At 39.1% G+C, this 13,921-nt stretch overlaps 1 protein-coding gene across 1 annotated transcript in view; it reads left to right on the plus strand.

Annotated features, from left to right (window-relative positions):
- The first annotated feature begins 2,729 nt into the window (after positions 1-2,729).
- The window catches only part of LOC133638504 (potassium channel subfamily T member 1-like), a 66,390-nt gene continuing 55,198 nt past the window's right edge, over positions 2,730-13,921 (plus strand). Inside the window, exons 1-2 of the mRNA XM_062031176.1 lie at positions 2,730-3,007; positions 6,115-6,276. Of these exons, the coding sequence (XP_061887160.1) occupies positions 2,862-3,007; positions 6,115-6,276 (308 nt within the window). The 5' untranslated portion in view covers positions 2,730-2,861. The remainder of the gene's footprint in view (positions 3,008-6,114; positions 6,277-13,921) is intronic.

The following is a 13,921-nucleotide window of genomic DNA, read 5'->3' on the forward strand; positions in this document are numbered from 1 at the left end:
TAGTGTGTGAATGTGAGTGTGAATGTTTTCTGTCTATCTGTGTTGGCCCTGCGATGAAGTGGCGACTTGTCCGGGGTCTACCCCGCCTTCCGCCCGATTGTAGCTGAGATAGGCTCCAGCGCCCCCCGCGACCCCGAAGGGAATAAGCGGTAGAAAATGGATGGATGGATGGATGTTTATAAACTCAGGAAATATGTCCCTGAACACATGAGGACTTTGAATATGACCAATGTATGATCCTGTAACGACTTGGTATCGGATTGATACCCAAATTTGTGGTATCATCCAAAACTAATGTAAAGTATCAAACAACAGAAGAATAAGTGATTATTACATTTTAACAGAAGTGTAGATAGAACATGTTAAAAGAGAAAGTAAGCAGATTAACAGTAAATGAACACGAAAGGGACAAGCGGTATACAATGGATGGATGAACAAGTAGATTAATAATTAATTTTCTACCACTTGTCCTTAATACTTTTAACAAAATAATAGAATGATTTTTTATTTTTTTAAATGACACAATATGTTACTGCATATGTCAGCAGCTAAATTAGGAGCCTTTGTTTTGTTTACTTATTAATAAAAGACAAGTTGTCTTGTATGTTCACTATTTTATTTAAGGACAAACTTGCAATAAGAAACATATGTTTAATGTACTGTAAGATGTTTTGTTAAAGTAAAGCCAATAATGCAATTTGTTTGTGGTCCCCTTTATTTAGAAAAGTACAGAAAATAATCAAAATAATTTCAGTACCGGTACCGGTACCAAAATATTGGTATCGGGATAGGTTGATTGGCAACACTAAATTGGCCGTAGTGTGTGAATGTTAGTGTGAATGTTGTCTGTCTATCTGTGTTGGCCCTGCGATGAGGTGGCGACTTGTCCAGGGTGTACCCCGCCTTCCGCCTGAATGCACCCCCCGCGACCCCGAAAGGGACAAGCGGTAGAAAATGGATGGATGGATGGGACAACAGTAGTTGGCACTGAGTATATCCTCATGCGTTTTAGTTATTGATAGTACGGAAACACATGTATCTTGTATGCAATTAATTTAAATATTTGTAAACAAAAAATAATGGGTGTGGAACGTTCAAACAAAACATTTTAAAGGCCTACTGAAACCCACTACTACCGACCACGCAGTCTGATAGTTTATATATCAATGATGAAATCTTAACATTGCAACACATGCCAATACGGCCGGGTTAACTTATAAAGTGCAATTTTAAATTTCCCGGGAAACTTCCGGCTGAAAACGTCTAGGTATGATGACGTTTGCGCGTGACGTCAATGGTTGAAGCGGAAGTGTTGGTACACCATTGTATCCCAATACAAACAGCTCTGTTTTCATCGCAAAATTCCACAGTATTCTGGACATCTGTGTTGGTGAATCTTTTGCAATTGGTTCAATTAACAATGGAGACTGCAAAGAAGAAAGCTGTAGGTGGGATCGGTGTATTAGCGCCTGGCTGCAGCAACACAACCAGGAGGACTTTGAGTTGGATAGCAGACGCGCTATCCGACGCTAGCCGCCGACCGCATCGATGATCGGGTGAAGTCCTTTGTCGCGCCGCCGATCGCTGGAACGCAGGTGAGCACGGGTGTTGATGAGCAGATGAGAGCTGGCGTAGGTGGAGAGCTAATGTTTTTAGCATAGCTCTGTCGAGGTCCCGTAGCTAAGTTAGCTTCAATGGTGTCGTTAGCAACAGCATTAACCGTGTGGTTACAGGTCCAGAGTTTGGTAGTATTGTTGATCTTCTGTCTATCCTTCCAGTCAGGAGCTTATTTAGTCTGTTTCTATATGCAGTTAAGCACAATGCTATCACGTTAGTTCCGTAGCTAAAGTGCTTCACCAATGTAGTGCCGTGGAGATAAAAGTCACTGTGAGTGTGAATGTCCATTTCGCATTCTCAACTCTCATTTTCAAGAGGATATAGTATCCGAGGTGGTTTAAAATACAAATCCGTGATCCAAAATAGAAAAAGGAGAAAGTTTGGAATCCAATGAGCCCTTGTACCTAAGTTACGGTCAGAGCGAAAAAAGATACGTCCTGCACTACACTGAAATCCTTCACTCCAACGTTCCTCATCCACAAATCTTTCATCCTGGCTCAAATTAATGGGGTAATCGTCGCTTTCTCGGTCCGAATCACTCTCGCTGCTGGTGTAAACAATGGGGAAATGTGAGGAGCCCTTCAACCTGTGATGTCACGCTACTTCCGGTACAGGCAAGGCTTTTTTTTATCAGCGACCAAAAGTTGTGAACTTTATCGTTGATGTTCTCTACTAAATCCTTTCAGCAAAAATATGGCAATATCGTGAAATGATCAAGTATGACACATAGAATGGATCTGCTATCCCCGTTTAAATAAGAAAATTTCATTTCAGTAGGCCTTTAAACCGGGAAAAGAACAGATTTCTAAACAACACTTTTTTAAAAACCCAAATACTTTTGTTTTTAAATCAAACTTATTTCCCTCATGAAACAGTTTTGTTTGCGTTTTTTTGAGTGTGTGTTGCAAATCCTGGTGTTTATTTTAAGCTAAATGGTAGTTGTTTTATTGTATTAACAGTTGCCCTGATTTATTTCAATCTGAACGGCTGCAGTACCTCCTTCTCTCCGGCAGGTGATGCTAACTTATTAAGAGTTACTCGTCATCGTATTTTTTTTTATAAGGGAGGCATGTCTTTTCTTATTCATCATTCTGCAACCTTCTTCGCACCATGAGACCACTTTACCTCCCACTAAAAATCACAAAGCAACTGTTTGCACTTTACAGAAGTGCTCCATAGAAGCCCACCTTGATGCACGTCAGGAGGTGAAGGAGACCTCAGAGCTTCTCCTCCAGGTGCCTCCGATGCAACTGACCCGGGAAGAGGACTCGACCAGGGGGGACTCAACGCCGCCGACTTCTCGCAGGTCTCCGGGCAAGATGTGCAGCGAGTGCTACGAAAACCAAACGTTTATTAATGACAATGGCAGCGTGAGCGCCCACAAGACACGGTAATGATTGACATTTTCTTTGCAATTGTCTTTTTTTTATGTGTTGTAGACATCAGCTATCCCAAATTTAGTTATTGATTAGTCAACTCTGTGCGAGTGTAATGTTGCTGTACTCTTTGACACTATGGCAAAAATGGAAACCAATAAGGATGTGAAATTTTTAAATTCTCAAAAAACTTTGAACACCTGTGTGCACTATAACATCAATTTGTCTTAGTCAGCATTCCATCAGGGGTCGGGAACCTTTTTGGCTGAGAAAGCCAAATATTTTCAAATGTATTTCCATGTGAGCCATATAATATTTTTTTGACACTGCATACAACTAAATGCGTGCATTTTTAAGTAAGAACAACATTTTTACAACTTATTATTTTTTAATAACATTGTTATTCGGAAGCTAACCAATAATAAATAAAAGACTTCTTACCATAAATGCGACTTCTTGAACAGGTGCGGTAGAAAACGGATGGATGGATTAAAATGCATGAGAATGTTATTTTTATCACTGTGATTAGATAGATAGATAGATAGATATGTCTTTATTGCCATTGCACGAGTACAAGGAAACTTTGTTTTCAGCACAAACCCGTTCAAGATTAGACAAAACTAACAGTGTACAGCAGGGGTGTCCAAAGTGTGGCCCGGGGGCCATTTGCGGCCCGCAGGTAATTGTTTACTGGCCCGCCACACATTCTGGAAATGTTATTGCAAAAATATAAAAGAACATTAAAAATGAAATCTAACGAGAAAAAAGTTGCAATGTTGACACAAAGCTGTCATGCAGGCTGTTTTTTTAATTTTGTCTTTCTTTATTTTTCTTTTTTTGCCATTGCTCAAAAAAAAAATAATGACAAAAAATCCATGCTATAATGAATTATTTTCCAAGCTCAAATTACTTCAAATATTTCACTTTAAAATGTTTTATGTGGTAAATATTGCATATATTGTGTAGTTGCCTTATAAAAACATCAACGTCTTATTTGACAAAAGAGCATAAAACAAACACAATAATAGTTCAAACGTAAAATCGACAGATACAACTGAAGTTGATATCGTAACTTAAGTGTTGAAAGTAAAAGAAAAACCTAATAAAAATGTATCACTTTATGAGTGGGGCACCTTTTAGATCCCAAATATATTTGGTGGTATTGTATTTATCTTTTCACTGTGATCACTCAAAAATATTGCATAATTGATCTAATAGGGCTCTAATTACTAAATACTGCATATTTCAGTTTTACTATAAAAAACAAAGTTGTTTTTGACATAAAAGCCATAAAACCTTTTTTTTTATTACGTTATATCAACTTGAAGTTGATATAGAGATTTACTGTAATCGTTAAATAAAAAAAAAATAATAATAATTTGACTTATTTTTAACATTTAAATGATAAATAAATGGGTTATAATTGTATAGCGCTTTTCTATCTTCAAGGTACTCAAAGCGCTTTGACAGTATTTCCACATTCACCCATTCACACACACATTCACACACTGATGGCGGGAGCTGCCAATCAAGGCGCTAACCAGCAGCCATCAGGAGCAAGGGTGAAGTGTCTTGCCCAAGGACACAACGGACGTGACTAGGATGGTAGAAGGTGGGGATCGAACCCCAGTAACCAGCAACCCTCCGATTGCTGGCACGGCCACTCTACCAACTTCGCCACGCCGCCCCATAATGACTGAGACCCTTTATGATCCCCGGTACCCCTAAAGGTAAAATAAAAAAAATAAAAATCCATATATTTTGTTATGGTTTAAAAATGAAAAATATCAAAATGGCCCCTACATGCTTTAATTTTTCCGTGTGCGGCCCTCAATGGGAAAAGTTTGGACACCCCTGGTGTACAGGGTTACAGAACAGCAACGCTGATGGGTCGCCACAAGGCGCCCCGTAAAAGATGGGGAAAAGGTAAAACGCTGGGGAAGGATGAGTAAAAAAATACAATCTAGACTGGACTCCTAAGGGGGCCCAGTCTGGAGTGGGGAAAAAACCACCGTAGCAAAGCACATATACATATTACAACGTACATCTCGAGATATCTAGCAACAGAGGGAAGGAAGTGCGAGGTCATGATGATAGGCCGCAGCTCTCTAGGGCGCTGACCATCCATTCATCACCCCTATGGGATTTGCGTCGAGGGCGTTGGGTTGGGGGCGTGGGGTGTGTATGTGTAGCGTATATTTTTGTGGTTGCATGTGTGTGTGTAAGCCCCTAGTGTGTCTCTGTTCCGCGGCCTTGATGTTTGTGCAGTTGCTAGTCTAAAGTCAACAACACCATGTGTGTGTCCATGAGAGACAAGAAGGGAGTTTGTTGTGTCTTCGCTGCACTGTCCTTCGGGAGAGTCTCGACGCCAGGGAAACAATCCAAGTTAGAATGTTTTGTATGCGAGTGAAAATAAAATTTGCTTTTCACTCTAAATTGTCTAAGACTGGTCCTCAAACATTACCAGCGGAATTATTCATTACTTACCGTGTTAAGCAATGTCAGCTAAGATTTTTTTCCGAGAGCCAGATGCTGTCCATCAAAAGAGCCACATCTGGCTCGAGAGCCATAGGTTCCCTACCCCTGCATTAGATGTTCACATATTTATCTTAAAGTCCTGCAAACATTCAATACTTGAAAGATTATTTATTGGCAATTTTCCATATCTAATGAAATACTGTTTTGCTCTTACCCTGTACTCTAAAGCAAATTGAGGGGGGGGGGGAGGATTCAAATAACATTGTAATAATATTGTGTATTGTCAAATAACTGACATTGAAATAAGACGTAAAATAATTGGACATTAAGATATAAAAATGTAAAGAAAATAACCCTCTTACAAAAAAAAAAAAAAAAGATGGCCAAATCATCAAAAAACGACTGAAAGGAGAAAAAAGTAAGCTTTTGTCCCCTAATATATTGTACCTTCTGTAAGGATGTTGTACTTTACATTGCCGATGTACCCTTGAACAACCCATTCGTTTTATGGTCGTCACTTGCTATTGAATTGTCGTCCCGGTTTTTATGTGTCCCATTGACCCCTTATTCATGCATACGGCTGGTTGTGACCGCTCTCTTTTGTGTTGTCGGTTCACTTTTTAAACCCTTTACTTCCATCCAGCTTGTGTAAGGGACCGCGCCACACCATGAGCAGCACCAGCGGGGTGATCTTGGACATTTCCAGGTTGAAGATGGAGCAACTGGAGAGCGAAGTGCCACCGTTGCCACGTCGCTTCCGCTTCCGAGACCTTCTCCTCGGGGACCAGAGCTTCCAGAACGACAGGTACGGACAGCATTGTGGTTTGGCTTCTAGACACATTAGGACAGGACTAACCAACTACATTATTGGGGGGACCACTTTTTTTTTTTAGAAAACTAGGGACTTCATTGTGTATATAACATATTTATACATACAGTCGTGGTCAAAAGTTTACACTTGTAAAGAACATAATGTCATGGCTGTCTTGACTTTCCAATAATTTCTACAACTCTTATTTTTTTGTGATAGAGTGATTGGAGCACATACTTGTTTGTCACAAAAAACAACCATGAATGTTATGAATTTATTATGGGTCTACTGAAAATGTGACTAAATCTGCTGGGTCAAAAGTATACATACAGCAATGTTAATATTTGGTTACATGTCCCTTGGCAAGTTTCACTGCAATAAGGTACTTTTGGTAGCCATCCACAAGCTTCTGGTTGAATGTTTGACCACTCCTCTTGACAAAATTGGTGCAGTTCAGCTAAATTTGTTTCTTCAGCATTGTCCACACGTTTAAGTCAGGACTTTGGGAAGGCTATTCTAAAACCTTAATTCTAGCCTGATTTAGCCATTCCTTTACTACTTTTGACGTGTTTTTGGGGTCATTGTCATGTTGGAACACCCAACTGCGCCCAAAACCCAACCTCCGGGCTGATGATTTTAGGTTGTCCTGAAGAATTTGGGGGTAACGCTCCTTTTTCATTGTCCCATTCACTCTCTGTAAAGCACCAGTTCCATTGGCAGCAAAACAGGCCCAGAGCATAATACTACCACCACCATGTTTGATGGTAGGTATGGCGTTCTTGGGATTAAAGACCTCACCTATTCTCCTCCAAACATATTGCTGGGTATTGTGGCCAAACAGCTCAATTTTTGTTTCATCTGACCACAGAACTTTCCTCCAGAAGGTATTATCTTTGTCACATTTTCAGTAGACCCATAATAAATTCATAAAAGAACCAAACTTCATGGTTGTTTTTTGTGACCAACAAGTATGTTCTCCAATCACTCTATCACAAAAAAATAAGAGTTGTAGAAATTATTGGAAACTCAAGACAGCCATGACATTATGTTCTTACAAGTGTATGTAAAATTTTGACAACGACTGTATGTATAAATATGTTACATACACAATGAAGTCCCTAGTTTTCTAAAAAAAAAAAGGTGGTCCCCCCAATAATGTAGTTGGTTAGTAAGGTGGCCACTTAATGCAAGTTGGCGAACATTTTGAGCCATACTTTGCGGTGGTTGGAGCCATGACAAACTCACACATTGAAGCTATGATGCGACGCGTCGGAATAGTGAACACAGGGGATGAGACATTACAACCCCAGGAAAACAAATATGGAATCGCCAGACTTGGAGGATGTTCATTCACTTGTTACATTTTGTAGGAAAAAGCAGATAATAGTCATTTTGAATGGCAACTTTCTGTCTTTAAGAAACACTAAACAAAATCGAGAATATAAATTGTGGTAGTCAATAACAGTTTAATTTTTGGATCAAACAAGAGTGAAAACATTTTGAATTGCTCAATTCTGAGGGGAAAACAATTATAGAATCAGCCTGCACGTTTTCATTCCCCAAGCTAAAACCTGCATCAGATGAAAGGGGAATGTTGGCTATCATTCACAATCTGTATGTAAGACAAGAACACATATGTTTTTATTTTTTTTGTTAATGCATCCTAACTCTTGAATAAACGCTAGCAAAAGTCAGCTAACAATGGAAGTAATCAGAATTTGCAATATAACGCCTATAAAGGGCTGTAAAAAAAACATCCAAACACCTCCATCAGAATAGAATAGAAAGTACTTTATTGATCCCTGGGGGAAATTCAACGTTTTATATAGACGCTGTTAGTATGTTAGTATGGTTGTATGTTAGTAATGGGCACATTCACAACAACATGTGATATTTACGTATTTTGCTCATTTTAAGCCTTCGGTAGCGTATTAATTTAACAGATGCATCACAACGTTTGCTTTTTCCTTCAACTATAACAACAACACTACTTCAACAATGACTACTTTGGGACAAATGATGATCCAAACCTTATATTTGAGAAGCAGTGTGCTAAACAGATCCAGCTTTAGTGAAACACGAACCATCTTGCAGCAGTATTGCTAAGTACTAAACAAGAATTACAAACTACGAGCATGAAAAAAACGATCACTTACTGTACAATGTCTGATTTCACTGGGATGTTGAGTTCATATGGATACGGAGTTCATTCTGATGTTCACATCTTTGTACTTAGATGAAGAATTAATCATAATCCTTCCGCTTGTAAAAAAAAAAAAAAGTGCGCACAAACGTCTAAACCGTCTTATCGTGTCTTTGTAGACATCTCGCCATTATCGCCATCTCCGGGTTTAAGTTGAATGTCCAAGTTGACCAACTTTTCGGTTTATGGCCACAACCTTCTACAAACCCCGTTTCCATATGAGTTGGGAAATTGTGTTAGATGTAAATATAAACGGAACACAATGATTTGCAAATCATTTCCAACCCATATTCAGTTGAATGTGCTACAAAGACAACATATTTGATGTTCAAACTGATAAACATTTTGCAAATAATCATTAACTTTAGAATTTGATGCCAGCAACACATGACAAAGAAGTTGGGAAAGGTGGCAATAAATACTGATAAAGTTGAGGAATGCTCATCAAACACTTATTTGGAACATCCCACAGGTGTGCAGGCTAATTGGGAACAGGTGGGTGCCATGATTGGGCATAAAAACAGCTTCCCAAAAAATGCTCAGTCTTTCAAAAGAAAGTATGAGGCAAGGTACACCCCTTTGTCCACAACTGCGTGAGCAAATAGTCAAACAGTTTAAGAACAACGTTTCTCAAAGTGCAATTGCAAGAAATTTAGGGATTTCAACATCTACGGTCCATAATATCATCAAAAGGTTCAGAGAATCTGGAGAAATCACTCCACGTAAGCGGCATGGCCGGAAACCAACATTGAATGACCGTGACCTTCGATCCCTCAGACGGCACTGTATCAAAAACCGACATCAATCTCTAAAGGATATCACCACATGGGCTCAGGAACACTTCAGAAAACCACAGTCACTAAATACAGTTCGTCACTACATCTGTAAGTGCAAGTTAAAGCTCTACTATGCAAAGCGAAAGCCATTTATCAACAACATCCAGAAACGCCGCCGGCGTCTCTGGGCCCGAGATCATCTAAGATGGACTCGTGCAAAGTGGAAAAGTGTTCTGTGGTCTGACGAGTCCACATTTCAAATTGTTTTTAGAAATATTCGACATTGTGTCATCCGGACCAAAGGGGAAGCGAACCATCCAGACTGTTATCTACGCAAAGTTCAAAAGCCAGCATCTGTGATGGTGTGGGGGTGCATTAGTGCCCAAGGCATGGGTAACTTACACATCTGTGAAGGCACCATTAATGCTGAAAGGTACATACAGGTTTTGGAACAACATATGCTGCCATCTAAGCGCCGTCTTTTTCATGGACGCCCCTGCTTATTTCAGCAAGACAATGCCAAGCCACATTCAGCACGTGTTACAACAGCGTGGCTTAGTAAAAAAAGAGTGTGGGTTCTTTCCTGGCCCGCCTGCAGTCCAGACCTGTCTCCCATCGAAAATGTGTGGCGCATTATGAAGCGTAAAATACGACAGCGGAGACCCCGGACTGTTGAACGACTGAAGCTCTACATAAAACAAGAATGGGAAATAATTCCACTTTCAAAGCTTCAACAGTTAGTTTCCTCAGTTCCCAATCGTTTATTGAGTGTTGTTAAAAGAAAAGGTGATGTAACACAGTGGTGAACATGCCCTTTCCCAACTACTTTGGCACGTGTTGCAGCCATGAAATTCTAAGTTAATTATTATTTACAAAAAAAAAAAAAAGTTTATGAGTTTGAACATCAAACATCTTGTCTTTGTAGTGCATTCAATTGAATATGGGTTGAAAAGGATTTGCAAATCATTGTATTCCGTTTATATTTACATCTAACACAATTTCCCAACTCATATGGAAACGGGGTTTGTACTATAAAAGTGAGAGGCATGATTGATAATATAAAATTATCGTATACCATATCAGAGGCGATGCAGCAGCTCAGTATGTCAATACTGTGCGGCATTAGCCACAATGGTTACCTTTCTGTGATTTTGACGCCGCTAAAGTAATTTGTCTGTGTTAGCGCTTATAATAACAATATCGCTAATACTTTGCTAATATTTAGGAGTGTTCACCTTGGAGAGCTGTTTAACAACATAGGATGTTTATAAAAGGCAAGCATACTAGTGGACCGAGAAAAACATTAAAAGAGTCAAGACAGAAATTGTACAACAAAACAAATGAAGAACAAATGTGTGGAAACTGGAGTCACCATCAGTGACCAAACTGTAAGAAAGTGCCTAAAGGAAATGGGATTTAAATACAAAAAAAGCTAAACGTAAGCCATCATTAACAGTTAAACATAAAAAACAAGGTTCCAATGCACTAAGGCAGTCCTTCTCAATTAGTGCATGGCTCCCCCTGGGGAGGCGCAGTGCAATGCTTTTTTTCGCCATACCAGAATATGATGAAGCGTATGTAGCACTCGTTACAGAGAATATTTGAGAGGCACTGGGCTAAGAAAAAGTAATTGTTGACTATGGAAGACTGGGTGAAAGTCATATTCAATAATGAATCGCAAATCTGCAATGGGCAAAGTGATGATGACTTTTGTTTGGTGCCAATTCAATGACATTTATGAAGAAAGCATGCACATTTCCACTGTCATCGATGATATGGGGCTGCATGTCAGTAATCGCACTGGGGAGATGGCTGTCATTCCATCTTCAATAAATGCACAAGTTTACATTGACATTTTGGACAATTTTCTTCTTCTATTAATAAAAAGGATGTTTGGGCATGATGACATGATGAAAATGCATCTTGCCATATGCAACAACTGTAAAAACTTTCCTTATAGAAAGATATGGTAAAGTAAATGTCATGGCCTACAAATAGTTTAGATCTCAATCCAATTGAAAATCTGTGGTGGAAATTGAAGAAAATGGTCCATGACAAGACTCCAACCTGCAAAGTTGATCTGAAAAAAGCAATCACAGAAAGTTGGTGTGTTGTCGTGTTTCTTGTCTGTTTTTCATGATTCCATAATTTTTTCATCAGAATTGAGTGATTCCATATTTGATATAAAAAAGAAACTGTTACTGGCAACCGCAATTGATCCTCCTCGAGTTATCTTAGTGTTTCTTAAAGCCAGAAAGTTGCCATTTAAAATGACTATAGTTTTGTGTCATGTCTGCTATCTGTTTTTTTTTCCTACAAAGTTAAACAAGTGAATGTAAATTCTCCAAGTCTGGGGATTTCATTATTTTTGCTAGGGGTTGTAGTAATGGAGATGATTCGTTGAGACGGCAAGAGTAGAGAGCTGCTGCTGGCTTATTGTGATTCTTTGAATGTTTGACAACAAATGAGGGCGAGTGGATGTAACTGTAGTACGTACGGCACTGCCCACCTCATTGCAAACTTCCGTATATGAATCGCACCTGAGTGTCATCGTTAATTTCTGTCATTTATTAAGGCACTTATTCTCCCATGTGCTTAAATAAAAACATTTTCAAAAACTGTGCGGATTCCGACTGTGCAGCATTCTCCCCCTCGACTAAAGGGGACCTATTATGATTTTTTTTTCTACATTTAAAATACTTCCTTGTGATCTACATAACATATAATGGTGGTTCTTTGGTCAAAATGTTGCATGTATTATGTTTTACAGACCATCTTTAAGCTGCTTTCTGACCCTCTCGTCAGGATGCCTAATTTTTTTGGGCGGTCTTATTTACATGCCTCCATTTCAACTGCATCTTCTCCCCAACATTCATTTTTTAGTTTTTAGCACTTCCATATGGAGTATACTGACAGACGTAAGTTCGAGCTATACGCTCTTTTGTATTAGAAATGGCAACAGCAGAGGATCCATATGCATGTACGAGCCAGTCTGCCCCACAACTAAAAAATAAAAAGAAGAAACTTATTGACTAAGGCATCCGACTACAATGGCAGAGATGTGGATGACATCACAGGTCAGAAAATGTTGCAAGTTGGAACGAATTCCAAACGACTGATTTGGCGGTAGTATGAAAGCAGGTAAGATTATTTTATAAATATCTCCGCCATTCAATTTTTCGGGGTCCCTAATACACAAACGCAGGTAAGAAAAGTTTGTTTTGTATAGAATGTCCCCATAAAGTCTGTCAGTGCATGCCTTTATCCAATTTGCATACTTTGGGAGGAGCGACCCTTCACGGTGGGCATTCCCTGTCAAATCCGTCCTTTATTGTATTCTCCTATCGATTTAAGTTTTGTTGTTCCTACGTGCTTCTGAGGCTGTAATAAGTCTAGCACCCTAGGAAGGTGGAACAATATATTGCATTTAAAGTTTGGATGCAGTGTACACCACACACAACAACATGATATAAGAAACTACCAGAAATCAATCAAATCAATTCTGCTTGCTTCAATTGAGACACCTGGAAACATCCATTGAGATGAGGATAAAAAGATACATGATTCCACTCTGTATTAACTATCGAAAATCAAAATGCACATCACTGTCTCGTGAGTCAACCACAGCGGAAGAGGACACGCGTATATCTGCCGTGTTTGAACATCCTGGTGGTAAAGGACGTTGAATGCATGTTACAATTTCATCTGGATCGTGGTCTTTGAACTGTGTGACTATTTAATAGAAAATACATATTTAATGTGGCATCTATCAGTTAATATGATTTTTTTTATAGTTAATATTAAACTGTCACGCTACCTGCACACACACACACACACACACACACACACACACACACACACACACACACACACACACAAAACACATACAGCTGTCTCCGTTATACACGACATGGCTTCACAAACATTTGTACTAAACAGAGCTCCTAACATCACAAATAACATCAGATTGGTCATAACAAGTGAATCAAAGTTACATCTAGGAACTATTATTCAGATCAAGCCAGGAAGAAGAAGCTGTTTTAGCGTGCATACACACACACTACTCATCACCATGACGATGCACGTTCACATGACAAGCACTGCCTGGTTTGATACTGCCTTTGCACATTTAAAATGTTATCTTTTTCGTGAAATTCAATGACATTCACAATTATTAGTAAAACTCCATGTACCATGATTATTGTATTCCTGCTCTTGGACTGTCCTTGTATTTTTTTAAGTGCAATGACAATAAAGCTATTCTATTCTATTCAATTTTTACGCAGCCAAAAAAAGATGTCACAGCAAAGCCAGCCTTATTTGTAAGGTAATTCACGACTTTAGCACTTTTGCCTCACTGGATGGGAGAATACGACTTAGAGAAACACTTGGGGGCAAAAGGAAGAATAAGGACCTAAATTCATCTATCCATCCATTTTCTACCTATTGTCCCTTTCGGGGTCGCGGGGGGTGCTGGAGCCTATTAAACGTAAATATTATAGAAAAAAGCAATTCATAACAAGAAAATAATTCATCACATGGTAGCACGTTTATCCTAAAAAGAGTAAACTATTTTTAAAAACAACAACTGCCACTCCATCTACCAACATCATGTGTCATTGCAGCAAAAAGGGCCTACTGAAAAAAACTAACCGCTGGT

This window comes from Entelurus aequoreus, linkage group LG21, assembly GCF_033978785.1.
Source record: "Entelurus aequoreus isolate RoL-2023_Sb linkage group LG21, RoL_Eaeq_v1.1, whole genome shotgun sequence".
Taxonomy (NCBI): domain Eukaryota; kingdom Metazoa; phylum Chordata; class Actinopteri; order Syngnathiformes; family Syngnathidae; genus Entelurus; species Entelurus aequoreus.